This window comes from Heptranchias perlo, chromosome 28 (assembly GCF_035084215.1).
Source record: "Heptranchias perlo isolate sHepPer1 chromosome 28, sHepPer1.hap1, whole genome shotgun sequence".
NCBI classification, from domain to species: Eukaryota; Metazoa; Chordata; class Chondrichthyes; order Hexanchiformes; family Hexanchidae; genus Heptranchias; species Heptranchias perlo.
Window position 1 is genome coordinate 27,124,934 of NC_090352.1, and position 18,352 is coordinate 27,143,285.

The window sequence follows — 18,352 nt, forward strand, 5'->3', positions numbered from 1 at the left end:
TTGATGGAGTTCTCGTGAGTAAGAATTGATCTTCACCATCTCATTTTGCTTTGTCTGATCTTTTTGTATGTTTGCTGATCTCATTAATGTCTTAAGAGAGACTTGTTATGAATCAGAGCTTTTACTGAATGGCTGAGACCTTTAATCAGAATTAAAATTGTCTGTGTTAATCTCACAGCCATTCTTCAAAAGATATCCTGATATTTAATCATGAAACAGGCTTTGTAATCTTAAAGTAAACTCATCAACAGAAAATGAATTTTAATAATATAAAATCTATTCTGAAGTTACCATGCTTTTTACTTGGAGCTCCTGGGTAATTTAAATATCAAAGTAAATTATTCGGTGCTTGAATTTTTCTTAAGTGATCTAATCTTGTTTTTTTTATTCTGTTGAATATTATTGGCATCTTGTTGTGTTCCATTTAATGAACATCTCACTTCTAACTTTACTTAATTTTTTTTTATTCGTTCATGGGATGTTGACGTCACTGGCTAGGCCGGCATTTATTGCCCATCCCTAATTGCCCCTGAGAAGGTGGTGGTGAGCCGCCTTCTTGAACCGCTGCAGTCCGTGTGGTGAAGGTTCTCCCACTGTGATGTTAGGAAGGGAGTTCCAGGATTTTGACCCAGCGACGATGAAGGAAAGTGCAATATATTTCCAAGTCGGGATGGTGGTGAATACTCTCCAGGCAAGTGGAGAGTATTCCATCACACTCCTGACTTGTGCCTTGTAGATGGTTGAAAGGCTTTGGAGAGTCAGGAGGTGAGTCACTCGCCGCAGAATACCCAGCCTCTGACCTGCTCTTGTAGCCACAGTATTTATGTGGCTGGTCCAGTTAAGTTTCTGGTCAATGGTGGCCCCCAGGATGTTGATTGTGGGGGATTCGTCAATGGTAATGTCGTTGAATGTCAAGGGGAGGTGGTTAGACTCTCTCTTGGTGGAGATGGTCATTGCCTGGCACTTGTCTGGTGCGAATGTAACTTGCCACTTATCGGCCCAAGCCTGGATGTTGTCCAGGTCTTGCTGCATGCGGGCACGGATTGCTTCATTATCTGAGGGGTTGCGAATGGAATTGAACACTGTGCAATCATCAGCGAACATCCCCATTTCTGACCTAATGAAGGAGGGAAGGTCATTAATGAAGCAGCTGAAGATGGTTGGGCCTAAGTCACTGCCCTGAGGAACACCTGCTGCAATGCCCTGGGGCTGAGATGATTGGCCTCCAACAACCACTACCATCTTCCTTTGTGCTCGGTATGACTCCAGCCACTGGAGAATTTTCCCCCTGATTCCCATTGACTTCAATTTTACTAGGGCTCCTTGGTGCCACACTCTGTCAAATGCTGCCTTGATGTCAAGGGCAGTCACTCTCACCTCACCTCTGGAAGTCAGCTCTTTTGTCCATGTTTGGGCCAAGGCTGTAATGAGGTCTGGAGCCGAGTGGTCCTGGCGGAACCCAAACTGAGCATCGGTGAGCAGATTATTGGTGAGTAAGTGTCGCTTGATAGCACTGTCGATGACACCTTCCATCACTTTGCTGATGATTGAGAGTGAGCTGATGGGGCGTTAATTGGCTTGGATTTGTCCTGCTTTTTGTGGACAGGACATACCTGGGCAATTTTCCACATTGTCAGGTAGATGCCATTGTTCTAGCTGTACTGGAACAGTTTGGCTAGAGGCGTGGCTAGTTCTGGAGCACAAGTCTTCAGCACTACAGCCGGGATGTAGTCGGGGCCCATAGCCTTTGCTGTATCCAGTGCACTCAGCCGTTTCTTGATATCACGTGGAGTGAATCGAATTGGCTGAAGACTGGCTTCTGTGATGGTCGGGATATCGGGAGGAGGCCGAGATGGAACATCCACTCGGCACTTCTGGCTGAAGATGGTTGCAAACGCTTCAGCCTTGTCTTTTGCACTCGTGCTGGACTCTGCCATCATTGAGGATGGGGATGTTTACAGAGCCTCCTCCTCCCGTTAGTTGTTTAATTGTCCACCACCATTCACGACTGGATGTGGCAGGACTGCAGAGCTTTGATCTGATCTGTTGGTTGTGGAATCGCTTAGCTCTGTCGATGGCATTTGGTTCCGCTGTTTAGCATGCATGTAGTCCTGAGTTGTAGCTTCACCAGGTTGGCACCTCGTTTTTAGGTAAGCCTGGTGCTGCTCCTGGCATGCTTTTCTACACTCCTCATTGAACCAGGGTTGATCCCCTGGCTTGCTGGTAATGGTAGAGTGAGGAATATGCCGGGCCATGAGGTTACAGATTGTGCTGGAATACAATTCTGCTGCTGCTGATGGCCCACAGCACCTCATGGATGCCCAGTTTTGAGCTGCTAGATCTGTTCTGAATCTACCCCATTTAGCACGGTGATAGTGCCACACAATACGTTGGATGGTGTCCTCAGTGCGAAGACGGGACTTCGTCTCCACAACTGTGTGGCGGTCACTCCTACCAATACTGTCACAGACAAATGCATCTGCGACAGGTAGATTGGTGAGGACGAGGTCAAGTAGGTTTTTCCCTCGTGTTAGTTCATTCACCACCTGCCGCAGGCCCAGTCTGGCAGCTATGTCCTTCAGGACTCGGACAGTAGTGGTGCTACCGAGCCACTCTTGGTGATGGACATTGAAGTCCCCCACCCAGAGTACATTCTGTGCCCTTGCTACCCTCAGTGCTTCCTCCAAGTGGTGCTCAACATGGAGGAGGACTGATTCGTCAGCTGAGGGAGGACGGTAGATGGTAATCAGCAGGATGTTTCCTTGCCCATGTTTGATCTGATGCCATGAGATTTCATGGGGTCCGGAGTCAATGTTGAGGACTCCCAGGGCCACTCCCTCCTGACTGTATATCACTGTACCGCCACCTCTGGTCGGTGTGTCCTGCCGGTGGGAGAGGACAGACCCAGGGATGGTGATGGAAGTCTGGGACATTGGCTGAAAGGTATGATTCTGTGAGTATGGCTGTGTCAGGCTGTTGCTTGACTAGTCTGTGGGACAGCTCTCCTAATTTTGGCACAAGTCCCCAGATGTTAGTGAGGAGGACTTTGCAGGGTCAACTGGGCTTGGTTTGCCTTTGTCGTGTCCGGTGCCTAGTGGTCCGATGCTGAGTGGTCCGTCCGGTTTTATTCTTATGACTTTTTTTAGCGAGATTTTACAACTGAGTGGCTTGCTAGGCCATTTCAGAGGGCAATTAAGAATCAACCACATTGCTGTGGGTCTGGAGTCACATATAGGCCATATAAATCGGGGACAGCTTGTTGTCCTGACTGATTTCTAAATCCAGTAATGCAAATATTGCTGCTTTAAAGAGCATTAATTGGTTGTCTGCTCATTTTAACTGGTACTTTTTACACAGCCACTTCCCAGCTGCTAGCTTTGAGTTGCTGTCCACAAGGAGCACATGTGCACTCTGATAACGGCCCAATGGAGGGATATATATCGTGTGAAAGACTGAACCTAGAACAGATGGAAATCACTGGCTCTAACTAGTCAACAATCTTAACACCCTATTTAAAAGTGAACGGTATGAGTGTCACTGTAAATGACACAACCCTAAGCGATCTCACTTTTCAGATACCTTTTTGGAGATTGGAAGTGCGACTTCTAATTTCACTTTCTTGCTATTTCTAGTGGTGGTGCTGAAAGGAATAATGAGGAATAAATGCACGGATGCTGCCTGCCTGACTAGTCTAAGACATCTTGCTCCCTCACCATATGTAAATTAGCATAGTAATCCTTCCTAATGCCGCCTGGATCTTGCTGGAGGCGAGGGAAGTAGTTAACATTTTTTTTTTACATTGTGTATACACCCATGCTGCTCTTTGGCTAGCAAATGCACTTTTAAAAAATCTTTTCTCAACATTTTTTTCTCCCACTCCAAGTTTGTTCGAGGTTTAGGAGAAAGTGTACCAGTAAATATAAGAAACATTTGCAGGGGTGGAACTGGAGAGGGGTATGTTCACGAAGGCTGGTGGCAGACGTTTATTTTTATGACTACTTTGTCTTCTGGTGGTAAAACTGCCCAGCACCATAAATGGGCAGTTTAACCAGCTCGTGAGTGAAAAGCTTGGATGCTCCGTACTGTAAATCAAGTATCAGGCTACAACCTGGCCCAGTAGAGGGGGTTTCTGCAGCATGTTGGTACTGGCCTATTTTATTTTAATTATAAGGTTTCCTGTGGTCTAATGTTTAAGGTAAGTTATCATCTTCTGACTCACAGTGCATGTACTATCACTATGTAACATATGTTTATGAGAGACAGATTAGGTTGTGATGAAGAGAAAGGGATTTTCAAGTCTTCTAAATTTAAGCAAAAATTTTGTATAAGGTTTTAGATGACGAACCTGTTTAAAGGGCTGCTATTTTCATATTGGAGCATTTTCGTGTGAAAGGCCCACTGCAGAAAATGCATCCGAAGGCCACAGCATCAGTCGGCAGGAGAAGTTAAATTCAAACTTTTTTAAAAAATGTGTGGGAATAAATGCAATGGCAGGCCACGATGAGATCATGGTACCATCTCTGTTTACAAAGATTGGTAAAGTGTTGTACAAAATGTCGATGTCTTTTTAGTTAGTGTGACAGGCAGGTTTTATTAGAACTTAATGAGAAAGGACTTGGCAAAGCATTTTATATTCATTTGCAAAACCACAGTATGATTATATAAACTATGTTATAACATACTACTTGCAAATGATGACGAGAATTGTAAATTTATCTCATGTCTCTTCTTCCTTCCCAAACATATGTTTGCTAAATGCCTCTTCAGAAAAGAAACAACCCACAGTAATCCAAGGTGCTTCAACAATTGGTACTGCAGCTCCCTTCCATCAAAAGGTTTTGCCCTCAATTTGAATTTTGCTTCTACTTAGCCCCTATGCTTCATGTGGTACACTATCTACCTAGTAATGAGAAACACTTGCTTTCTCCTGTCTGCTCTCCCTCAATAAATAACGACAATGTTTCAAATAGGGATGGGGAGCGAGATCAACATCCATTACATGGTGTGGACTCCTGGATAGAGCAGTGGATGCTCTAATGGAGGGATTTGAGCATCTTTCTAGATGGATAAAATAAGATGGGCTGAAGGGCTGTTCTCATCCATGATTATCTTGTGATCTTGTAATGGATATTCTTCAAATCCATTTTTTTGAAAATACCAATTGACAGCATTCAGGTTATAGGCTGTAGCTCGGCTCTGCTCTGCCCTCTGCTGTGTGTGGCAGCTTTCTGTTGCAGATCTGCCTCTTTTCTCCATCTATTTCTTTTATTTAAAATTATACAGTGCAGCTCAGAGCTCCTGAAGATTCATTGATTTGTGCTGACGCCCTGTTGGCCTGTACCCTCAAGATAATTGTTCAAACAAAATGTAATATAGCTCTAATTAAATACAGAGTATAAGTGGAGAACAAATTATACAATGGAAAAATAAATCATATGAAAATACAAAACAAACTGGTCACAACTATGGGCATGTTTCAGCAGTAAGCAACCAAATACAACTCTTTTATATACAGTGAAGGATGAGGAATGTTTAATATTAGTGGGGTCTGAGTTCCAAAAGTTGCCCAGAGGTTGGTTTACTGTAATCTGCTCGATGGGGGAAAATATGATGAAGGCTGCAGCTAGATCAAGAGATTTAGTTTCACTAGTATTTAGAAATGAACCAAAAGTGAGCTTGGGCCCTATTCTCATACATTCCAACACTGAACTACAGCTCCCATTTAGAATATTGTTTTTTTGTACCATGTCATTCCATCTCCTTGTGTTTTTTTTGATGTATTTGTCCCATGCCACATTCCCTGGTTGAGCAGATCGCCAGATGATGTTCATCATGTGAAGCCTTTGTCAAATGTTTGCAACTAGTGGCTAAGAGATACGAGAGAAGGCCTCGGGTAATTTTTTTTCTCTGATTGAAGTTCTGGCTCGGATTAGGCCCCATTTAAAGGGTTGTGGTCTTTACTAGTAGGGGAAAAGCAAGCGAACCTTTGCCATTAGAAGGCAAATATCTTAATCTGGTTACCAAGTGGTGTGCAACACTGGAATGTGGTGACTGACTTACCTGTTAGTTTTCCCTCTTAGGTACTTCCCCTTACAGAATAAATAAAATAACAAAGTCTATATAGAAAACAGGGTATAAGTCCATGTTCTAGCACTCGGATGGAATGTCACATTATAGCCTTTTGCAAAGCTTTTCACAGTTGTGATCTGGAACTGATCATTGGAGAATGTGGAACTAAACATCCAAAAGTTTCAGATGTTTACAAAAATAAAAATCCAAAGAAATGCAAGGAGCTTCCATAAAGAAAAAGTTGCTGGGATTTGGAGCTCTTAAATTATGAAGCAAGCTATTTTGTCTATTTTCCAGCACTCGATTTGCTTAAGGGCGCCATTTGTTCTTCTAGGTTTGCAGAGAGACCCTTTGAAAATAGCCTGGATCTGCCGGGCCCTAATTGTAGAGTAAATACGGTCCACCAGTGGCTTAATTGAGTCATAGATTTTTTAAGGATGGGAATGCTTTGTTCCTAACCCTTCACAAAATGGACTACCTTTTACTGAATGTTTACTTCCAACTGATCATCAAACTGAAGAGATGAAATTATTTGGTTAGTCATCTGAACTGTAGACAAGATACAGTCTAAATAAATAGTGCTCTTTGGCTATAACTGATTTGAGACTGGTCATTTCTTACAATTCTTTTATTCTCCGCTCATTTTAGAGATGCTGCATGGATTTGGGGAATTGTAAATATTTCAAAAGCCATTTCATTATCTTCTCCTTTTGGAAATTGTCTTATCACTTGGTCAAAATAATTGTCTCCATTAAATACAGGAGCGGGCGGTCTACAAAAGTTAGTTGGGATAGTTAAAAGGAAGAGGTAATCAGCAAGAGTGAGCCAAAAAAAAAGGTTTTTGCTACTAACCTGTCTTGTGGCATTGCTGCAGAAGTGTCGGAAGTTATTTGTTGCCAGGGGAGGGGTTGCTAAGATGGGGATAGGGTTCACATCTCCAATGAGAGGATTTGGAATGGATACATTTATACTGCAACTTTAGTTCAACATGAAGCTTTGGAATGAGGCTGTGTGAGGCTACCTGGAAGAGGTAGCTAACACTGCTTGGAATTTGACACCAGATGGAGTTAGGGTTGTGGTCAAATTGCAAGCCCAGTGTATTAGCTCAGGGATCTTCTAAGGAATCAATAAAGTACCTATTGTAAAAAAAAGAAATTTCAATTTTATTTTGTACTTTTTTTTTGCTAAAACTAGCAGAAGTCAGAAGAAAGCTGGTCACTCCACATCAACTAGCAAATGGTGCTAAATGTCCACAAAGCGCCTAAGCAGTATTGCACCTGTAATCTACAGGAAAACGAGGGAGGAAATAAACAGCCTCCGGTAAATATTCTTAGGAGCGTGATAAACCGGAAGACTGGAGGGTAGCAAATGTATTCCAATATTTTTTTTTAAAAGAGTGAAACATGTACCGGAAATGAGAGACCATCTATAATGGCTCACTATCAATGTATAGAATGTTAATGATGCTCTTCGAAAGAGCACAGAGGCCAGGCAAAGCAGTCAGCAAGCAATAAATAATTCCTCAATGATCTTCTGGAATTCTTTGAAAGGATGCCATGCTAATAGATGACAGCTATTCAGTGAATAAAATTTACTTGGATTTTCAGGAGGTTATTTGATAAAGTTCCACATGTGAGACTTTAAGGAGTGAAATCAATGGCAAAGTACCTATCTGGCTCACAAACTTGCTCAGCAGTAAAAAGCATAAAGTGATTATGAATAGTGAAATCTCTGTTCGGAAGGGATCTGTTCTGGGCCTGCCGCTAATCCTACTATTCATAAATTACTTTGATAAGAGTATCTCTGGTAATATTATAAAATTAGCTGATAACATCAAATATAAGAGAGATAATCTGAATCAATTAAGCAGATAGACTATGGAATGGCAGATGGATTTACTGTAGCTAAGTGTAGGATAATATCCAGTGAAACAGGAAACGTACGCGATGAAAGGATGTCTATTAGTGGGGAAGGAAATGGATTTGGTTGTGATTACTGATCATTCACTAAAAGCTTCCAATCAATATAAGGTTATTATCAACAAAGCTCATCAAATACCATGGCATTAAACTATAGATCAAAAGAAGTTATTCCAACCTTGTATACATCACTGCTGAGGCCACATTTGAAATAGTGTGTGAACCTTTCTGGGCGCCCTACTTTCAAAAAGATATTGATGCACAGGAGTGGATTCAGAAAAGATAAAGATGAGGAGAGATTTGTAGAGCTAGTTTTCTCTAGGGAAAAGAAGATAAATGATCCAGGTATAAGTTGCTGAGAGGCATAGATGTTGTAGATGTGAGCAGATGATTTGACTCAGAGTGCAGAACTGAAGGACACAGGTTTAAAATTAAAAAGCCTGAATAGAGATTAGATTTTTGAAGAAACTGTTTTCCCACAGAATCATCGACGTCTCGAGCAGACTGTTAACAGAAACAGTTGGTGCTGTATCGATTAACTCCTCAAAAAAGGAGTTGGCTAAATGTTTGGCTGGGAACAGGACTGGAAATTGTCAGAATGTGTATGGATTGTGACTACGATCAAATACACCATGGGACATTATTGTTTCTGTGCTACTGAGGTCATGAGGCAATGTTACCTGTTGAAGTTAGCAGACCAGGACTGAATAGTGAAGATGAAAGATGGATGAAAATCCTGGAGTTTTATTTGAATATGTTTGGTGATCAGTGAATGCTTAAACCGAACCTTCTCCCAGGAGATTAATTGAGTGGGATGAACAATGATAAGGTAGATTGTACTTGGACTGTGGAACAAATGGGCTTGAGTGGGCAAATTGCCTTTGTTCATTCCATGTTTTATTTTTATAAGCTTTATGGCAGCAGATAATTGATCATTGGGTAAACCAGACATGATTCAAACTGGGAAAATGCAAGGAGCTTCCATAAAGAAAAAGTTGCTGGGATTTGGAGCTCTTAAATTGTCCTCACAGTTACTAAAATGTGATAGGATTCTGGTTTGCTGTGTGATATCAAAAAGTAAAATATAAATTCTAACAAGTTATTTGATTATCTAGTTAGACATTGACTCTACACTAAGACTAGGTTTTGGTATACTGCAGTCAAGTTCACCCGGCACACTAATCAATGAGCTATTTCTAACTGGTCCTGTTTTGTGTTCACCTTCTCACAGGTTTGGCAGATTCCAGATCACGTAGCAGTCCGGTCTTTAACTGACCCCATTGTTGTCTTAGAAGGACACTCGAAGAGGGTCGGGATTATTTTGTGGCACCCGACTGCCCGGAATATTTTACTTAGTGCAGGTAATGTCGTCAGTGTGGAATGTTCTGTTCAAGCTGTGATGAATTGATGTTACTAATGGACAATGCAAGTGGCTGTCACCTCCAGTGTTCTGTTCAGGTGGTTGTGATCCCTTTTCATTTGGCATATGAAAAAAAAATAGGCATTTTACTTGAAATTATCTACGTCAGATATTTTTGTTCCTCTCCTTCCCCAACAGATTTACACAATAAAACATTGAGAAATTCATATCTTTAAGACATGATGATATTGGGGAGCATTTTGCATTGAAAATATTGCTTGTTTCTAGCTGATATGGAGGAAATGCAGATTACCATATTCTGCTTACTCTGTATGAGGGGAGAAAAAAAAGCTGCTTCAAGTAAAGGTGACTGCTTAGGGCAATCTTAAGCATCATGGAGAGGGGGAAGAGTGGAGGACAAGCAGTTGTCCAAACAGAAAGAAAGCAATTTGCAATGAGAGTCCTTCCCAGCATCTCCTATCGGTCAGTTACAGAATGGCAGCAAGGCTGACGTCCTAGCATTCCACGGCAGAGTGCACTGAGTCATGGAATCATTTCACAGAAATAGGTGGAATTGTAATTTGTTTATAAGACTGACAATGTATTGGTTCACTAACAGTTGGTGTGCTGTAGTCACGATGGTCGAATCCTCTGAATTGCTGTGGAACACCATTAATAAAATGGCATTTTGCAGGCTGGTTGTTTTATTCCTCATGTGCCTGCCTGTTTTCTTAAAGGGAAAAGCACTTCTGAATCCCAAGGGTTTGAATTGAGCAAAGTTGGATTCCCAGTTTCACAAGATAGATATGAATGAGGAAGGCCATTATTTGAAAAAGACCCTACAATCCCAGAATCCAGCTGTTTCTTAAATGATTCAAGGGTCTTCACCTCCATAACACAACTTAGAAATCCATTCCATGTATTGATCATTCTGTGTGTGACCAAGATCTTTCCCTCATCAGTCATTTGTCACTTATCAGGCCACCTTCCCAATTCATATCCCATTGTATTTGTTTTCCCATTTCCCTATTGTTTGAACTACCCCCTCCCGCCCCCAATTTGGTGTAAACTTCAAACAGAGACTTCTTTGTTTCTATCCCCAGCTTTGATATCTTTTATTTATTTATATATAGTAAATTGCAATGTCCTCAGGACTGATCACTGTGCCTCTTGCTAAGTGACACCTTGCCAGGTCAACACAGCTTCATTCACTATCACCCTTTGCTTTCTTTGGTTCGACAATTTTCAATCCATTGCAGAAGCTTGCCTCCTGTCCCATGCCTTCCTACCTTGTGCACTTGTGCGCTCTGGTATCAAAAGTCTTGCTGAAATTGAAATATGTCACATCCACAGAATTTCCATTGTCAAGAAGATCCATTGTTTCTTGTAGAATCCATACTGACTTCATCTTCCCATGCCATATCTATCTAAGTATCACAGTATTCTCTCTTCCACCCACAACACATGTTAGGCTCACTGGCCTGTATTTTCTGAAGTCATCCCTGTGCCCTTTTTAAATATTGGTGTTGGGTTGGCTACTTTTCAATCTTCAGGTATTACTCCTGTTTCTAATGATTCTGTAAAAATGATGGTAAGGATGTTATCCAGCCAGTTCTTTGAGTCCTCTTGTATGTAGTCCACCCGGGCCTCATTTCTTGTCTACCTTTAGCTTCCTCAGCCTATCAGTGACCACCTTATGTGAAATTTCTATTTCCTCTCGTCCTCCCCCACTCCATGGAAATTTTACTTCCAAGCTGGTTGTAAAGTTCAATGTGTATTAAGTAGTTAATCAAGGACACAAAAAAAACCCTGCAAAGTGACTGGTGGCAGCTGTTCAATTATATTGTTGAATTGCTACAGGAGGTAAGTGTCGTTCAGAGAACACAAGAGTCCTAAATTTAAATGTGTTCTGAGAAGATTTGTTTTGAATTAAGCAGGCCTGAACACAGGGATACTGTCTTTTGTGAGGATTTCCATTGCTGTAATAATGGAACAGAATTTTACCGGCAGCTGTTGTCTTTTCATGTGAAAATCTACAAAACCTCTGTTTAATCTGGTGAGCTGACCTGTATCAGCAGGTGGTTCTGTGCAGACAACTGATGCACAGAGCAAGCTGGGATGCGGTCGCTTTCATCCACGTCGGCAAATATTAGGAAGTTACTGGCTGTCATTTTTAGTGATCAGTGCCAGTTTAGAAGGGCTTGCATTGGTGCTGATGTATCTAACTAGTAATGCCGACCTGGTGCATCTTTGCCTTTAGTCGGGACTGTGAGTATAGAAGTTTAATGCATGCCAAGCAACCAAATGAAGACAACAACCCAAATGAAGCTTATTTGGCTTCCTAGCCAGCCATGGCAGTCTGAAGAAAAATGATGAGGCAACTTTTCATTTTCTTCTCCGAAGGAAATTGGCTCCTAAAGTGATTCAGTCAAGTTAACAAGACCTGATGGCTTTCATTTTTCAACAGTTAATATCTCATTTAACTGGATGTTGGCACCTGGTAAATTATCTTGCAAGACAAATTTAATAAACAGAGAATACAGTGATCTCTTCAGAGAAATGGCAACGACGCTCATTAGGCCACCCACTCTAAATGGCTTCATATTATAAATGAAAAACAAGAATTAAAGCTGAGGAAATATGCTGAAAGCTGCATGTCAAATTTCATAATACAGCAGCATGTACAGCACTGTAGACTTTCCACAACTGTGGCATAGTTGGAGTTTCACCACTGCTCATTCCATGGCTGTGCTATGAAGTGAGCCTGCCACCATGGCGACAAATAATGCCAACAACAACTTGCATTAATATAGCGCCTTTAACATAGAAAAACATCCCAACACGCTTCACAGAAGCATAACGAAACAATAATCAACACCAAGTCAAAGAAGGAGATATTAGGCGGGTGATTAAAAGTTTGGTCAAAGAGATGGGTTTTAAGGAGGGTCTTAAAGGAGGAGAGGTGGAGTGATGTAGGGAGGCAATTCCAGAAGTTAGGGCCATGGCTGTCAATGGTGGGGAGAAAGAATTTCAGGATGCACAGGGGACCAGAATTGGAGGCACACAGAGCTCTTGGAGGGTTATAGAGATAGGGAGAGGCGAGGCCATGAAGGTATTTGAACATGAGGATCAGAATTTAACCTGAAAGAATAGCATAATGCCTTGGCAGGAGAAAGCTATTGTTCATCAATATTAAACCAGTAGCATTAATTCCCTTTATCCAACCCAGTGTTAGTTGTTCAGTGAGATGAATGGCCAGCTAATTTGCATTTAATGATGATGGTTGAGGGATGAATGTTGGCTTGGATACCAGGAGAATTCCCTACCTTACCCATAAAAGTGCGATGGGATCTTTCACGTCCTCCTGAGCGGGCAATCAGGGCCTCAGTTTAATGTCTTATCTGAAACATGATACATCTGACAATGCAGCACTCCCTCCATACTGCATTGAAGTATCAGCCTGGATTATATGCTCAAGTCCTGGAGAAGGGTTTGAACCCATAACCTTTGGACTCAGATGTTCGAGTGCTATCGCTGAGCTGAGCTAACACTTATTACTGACAATAACACACATTTGAAAAATAGTTTTACACCCGATTTTCAGTGTTAAAGGGTAAATGCCACCTGACTGTGGATGTTCAACGACAGCTGTGAACAGCTGTGGAAATAAATTTTAAGAGACAGAAATGAATTGTAATCTGTACTTCTGTAACTGCATTACATAAATGGCTGCTGAAAGAAAAGAATTGGAAAAATTCAGTCACATGCACATACATTACTCATGTACAGACCTGTCAATTTACTCTTGCACTACCTCATATGTCAAAACCTTCTCAATATAAAATCCATTGACGTATTGCTATCTGGTCCCTATGTTGGCTAGTCAATTTTCATCTCACTTTGCACATGCAGGAATGTATAAATATATAAGTCTTAGCTCAACAGTCAGTCCATTTGTTAAAGAGCAGTTACTTTCTTTAGCGGCAATACTATGGCCCTAAAATTCCACAGAGATTCTATAGGTCCCCTGCCGCAACTCCAGCATAAATGGCTGTTTTCAGCAGGAACGTTAGGATCAGGAGTAGGCCATTCAGCCCCTCGAGCCTGTTCTGCCATTCAATTAGATCATGGCTGATCTGTACCTCAACCCTATTTACCTGCCTTTGCTCCATATCCCTTGATATCCTTACCCAAGAAAAATCTATCGATCTCAGTCTTGAAAATTTCAATTGATCCAGCATCGAGAGCTTTTTGGAGGAGAGTTTTCTAGGTTTCTACTGAGGCAGTAGTTTCTCTTTATCTTTTAAAATAAATTTATCTTTGCTCACACAATCTGCCTGGGGTCCTGCTGGAGTTATGTGGGAGACTAGTTTAATCCCTGAGGAATTTTCAGGGCCTGTGTATTTTTTACACAACTGTTACCTTACTATTTCTAATTTATTTGTAATTGTGAAGGATATATAGTTTATTGTGTCATTATACACTGCACACATTTTGCTAATTTTAAACTGAAGAAAAAACTGCTTCACTGTAGAGATCCAGGCTCAGATTTTCCTCTTGTTTCCCCCTGGGCTGGTTTTGGAGCGGGTGGAAGTGAGCAATATGGTGGGGAACAGTTCCTCCTGCTCCCTGGCCTCTGCTGCAACCTCTGGATTTTTCTCCAGAAGTGATGTGACCACCGCCCATTTTTGGCCGAGCGCATTCAAAAGATCGGTTAACGGCGGCCAATATGCCATTCAACAAATTTCCCTTTTATTAACCCCTTAGCAACACTGGGTGTAAGGAACGCCCCTCTGCACTGTTGCTAAGGCGGTGGAGGGGGGCTTAAAAATTAAGGGGCTGTCTCCCCTTACACAAAATGGGAGTTTTCCAACAAGATTTTTTTTTAAATAAGAAGATTTTGTTCCCCCTGCAGCCAGGTACAGTGCGACAGGTGAAACAGACATTTTCTTTCCCTCTCCACCCCCCTTCCAGCATAGGCTGGTGAGCCATTGGCGGTGGAAATCCTGCTGGGTGCCCACTGACACCGTGCTACTTACTGAGCCTTACACTGTAAAATCAGTCGGGGTTAGGGCGGAGGGAGACAGGTGGGAACAGAATGAAGAGTCATTTCCAATTCCACTGCTTAATTCTGCCTGTGTGTGCAGATCTGCAAGGTTTTGCTCAACATGTGCCCAGATTTTATAAATCAGGCAGCTCCATTTTGTTGTGTGCTTTTATGTTGACCGAATCATAGAATGATACAGCACAGAAGGAGGCCATACGGCCCGTCGTGCCTGTGCCGGCTCTTTGAAAGAGTTATCCGATTAGTCCCACACGTCTGCTCTTTCCCTATAGCCCTGCAAAATTTTCCCCTTCAAGTATTTATCCAAATCCCTTTTGAAAGTTACTTTCAGGCAGTGCGTTCCAGATCATAACAAGTGCCGTGTAAAAATGTTTTCCTCATGTCGCCTCTTTTCTTGCCAATTAGCTTAAATCTGTGACCTCTGCTTACTGACCCTTCCACCATTGGAAACAGTTTCTCCTTATTTGCTCTATTAAACCCTTCATGATTTTGAACACTACCATCAAATCTCCCCTAAACCTTCTCTGCTCTAAGAAGAACAATCCCAGCTTCTCTAGTCTCTCCAAATAACTGAAGTCCCGCATCCCTGGTACCATTCTAGTGAACCTCCTCTGCACCCTCTCTAAGGCCTTGACATCATTCCTAAAGTGTGGTGGCCAGAATTGGCCACAATACTCCAGCTGGGGCATAACCAGGTTTAGCATAATTTCTTTGCTTTTATACTCTATGCCTCTATTAATAAAGCCAAGGATCCTGTATGCCTTTTCAACAGCCTTCTCAACTTGTCCTGCCACCTTCAAAGATTTGTGTACGTGCACCCCCAGGTGTCTCTGTTCCTGTACCCCTTTAAAATTGTACTATTTAATTTATATTGCCTCTCCTCATTCTTCCTACCAAAATGAATCACTTCACACTTCTCTGCGTAAAATTTCATCTGCCATGTTTCTGCCCATTTTACCAGCCTGTCTATGTCCTCCTGAAGTTTATTGCTATCCTCCTCACTGTTTACTACATTTCCGAGTTTTGTGTCATCTGCAAATTTTGAAATTATGCCCTGTACACCCAAGTCCAGGTCATTAATATATATCAAAAAGAGCAGTGGTCCTTTTATCGACCCCGGGGGACACCATTGTACACTTCCCTCCAGTCTTAAAAAACAACCGTTCAGTACCACTCAGCTTTCTGTCCCTTAGCCAATTTTGTATCTATGCAGCAACTGCCCCTTTAATCACATGGGCTTCAATTTTGCTAACAAGTTTATTATGTGGTAGTTTATCATGCACCTTTTGAAAGTCCATTTACACAACATCAACCGCACTACCCTCATCAACACTCTCCGTTAATGTATGACGATCAGAGCAGCAAACGACTGAGAATCGCCTAATACATTTCTGCAAGTGATGGGAAATGATGAAAAGGCAAGTGCTCTTGTGTGGATGTAGGTGAGGATGGGGTCAGGCTTGGATATTTCCCATGGAGGAATAATCTGCCAACATCCTAGGGTCACTTTTGCAGAATGGCCACTTGGGAGAGGTTTGCTGGCATCGAAGGAAATGTACTGCCTGCCTCTGTAGAGTTTCTTCCCTTCAGGAGAAAGGACTGGGCAGGAAGAAAATTAGAGGGAAAATAAAATACAAACCGACAGGTCTTTACAGCACACATTCCCTGGGTTTGTCTATAGCTCGATCAAATGTGGGAGCACAGTTTGAACCTTGATTAGACAGAGACCTGAGAGAAGGGGGTGCTTTGCCAGTACCAAAAGTTTGGAGTAATGAGTAAAGTTTGGGTAAATTTTAACCCCCAAGAACGGGTGGGTAGTAAAAATCCTCCGTTTTCAGAGCAGGACCGCATCCCGGCTCCAATGTGTTTGGATGCGCGCGCGCTTTTGACCCCCGAAAGTCCCGCCGGCACTTAAAGCTGGTTTGCCAATATTTAAAGGGAAAATTTAGGTCTTTAAAGTACTTAATCCTGTTAACTTTTTGTGTATTGAGTTACACAAAGCATTTTAACTTCTCCATGACCTACATTTCGGACCCCCTCAAACTGACATCATCAGGATGGGGGATGCAATGGATTTATTCTGCACTACATCTGAGGGGGGGGAATATTATCATCTGCGGCAGGCACTGCATGCCGTTCTGGGAGTTGCAGGTCCACAAGATAGAGGTGGGCCACAAGGACCTGCAGAAGAGCGGAGGGGCCGAGGTCACAGGAGGCACTACCCACTTGAGAGGTATACAGGCAGAGGCTGAGCTTCCTGGACCTCTCTGTGGTGCAGTGCCTACGCGGGCTCAGATTGAGTCACCAGATGGTCGCAGACACCTGCACGCTCCATCATGCAGAGCTGGGCCTGGTGGCCACGCATTGCCCATCACACTCAAAGTAACGATGTGGCGATGCCGGTGATGGACTGGGCAGTGGTTACTCAAAGTAACCACTGCCCTCAATTTTTTCACCTCCGGATCCTTCCAGGGTCCCACCCTGTGACATCACCAGGGTGTCTCAATCGTCTGCACATAAGAGTATACTTCAGGTCACAGGTGGCTTGTTTGCCAGGGCATCCGACTACATCACTTTCCCCAACGACGACATCAGCCAGACTGAGATGGCAGTGGGTTTCAATTCTCTGGCTGACTTCCCACGGGTGCAGGGCACAATTGATTGCACACACGTAGCGATCCGAGGACCTGCACATGAGCCAAGACTATTCATCAACCGAAAGGGTTATCACTCCATCAATGCGCAGCAAGTTTGCGACCACCGGAAGAAGTTTCTGCAGGTGTGTGCCAGATTCCCTGGCAGCTGCCAGGATTCCTTCATTTTGCGCGAGTCCAACGTCCTGGCCCTTTTCCATGCAAAAGACAGACTTAAGGACAGTCTGCTTGCCCCCTGCAGACATGGCTCATGATATCTATGAGAAGCCCCACCAACAAGGAACAGCAGTGGTACAACAACAGTCACATCACCACCAGGTCTATCATGATGCGTTTCAGGTGCCTGGATCGATCTGGGGGAGCCCTTCAGTACTCACCAGTTAGGGTGTGCAGAATAATAGTCGTGCGTTGCATCCTGCATAACATCGCTCAGCAGAGAGGGTTACAGGTGGGGGAGCTCGAATGTGCTCATGAAGCATCTTCATCTGCAGGCAACATTCAAGAAGAGGATAAGGAAGGAGGAGGAGGATGGGGAAACCATCGGCAGAGCAACGGCACACATGGCTGCCCGTGATGCCAGGAAGTCACTCATATCTAACAGGCTCTCATAATGAGATCTGCAAACTGAAGATAGTGAACTATTCAGACCGCCTGGAACAACCACCACTACCTCCACCCTCCCCCACCCCCCCAACCTCCGCTTGTACAGAACAGTTCTTCAAACACGCATACACCTATTGTAAACGTGCCCAATTGCTTGCATCAAGTCTTGGCGTGCATGATGAAGCACATGAAAGGGCACTTTCACAAAAGGTACTCAAGAATGAACAAGATGTGGCAGAGGTGGTGACAATTATAACATTCAATGTGCATGTAACGAAAAAACAAATATAAATGAAAAACATGACATTGCATCAGACACCCTTGTGCATACCCTGGTGATTACAAAACCTTAGCTTTCCTCTTCCAAATGCTTCCACGTGGTGCATCCCCAGTAGCTTCAGCAGAGGTAGTGGCGGGTTGCTCAGGTTCCTGCCCTGACTGCTGAGATGCTCTGGGCCTACACCCTCTAGGTTTTGGAGCCTGTGAGGACCCCACCAAAGATTGCTCCACCTGCACCTGTGCAGGGGCAGACTTGGTCATTGGGAGAGGGGGTAGCATTGCGGATACTGGTTGTGGGGGGGGGAATGAGTGAGATGTGGGGGTGCTCTGAATGGAGTCCCCACTTCCATGTCCCCTTTTGCCATCATCCCTCTCCAGGGCCAATCTGGAGCACAACTGTGAC

At 43.1% G+C, this 18,352-nt stretch overlaps 1 protein-coding gene across 3 annotated transcripts in view; it reads left to right on the forward strand.

Moving 5' to 3' along the window:
- Positions 1-18,352, forward strand: part of LOC137344962 (coronin-6-like) — a 212,250-nt gene that overhangs the window by 159,902 nt on the left and 33,996 nt on the right. For all 3 annotated transcript variants that reach the window (XM_068008264.1, XM_068008265.1, XM_068008263.1), the window contains exon 4: positions 9,220-9,349. In XM_068008264.1, the coding sequence (XP_067864365.1) occupies positions 9,220-9,349 (130 nt within the window). The remainder of the gene's footprint in view (positions 1-9,219; positions 9,350-18,352) is intronic.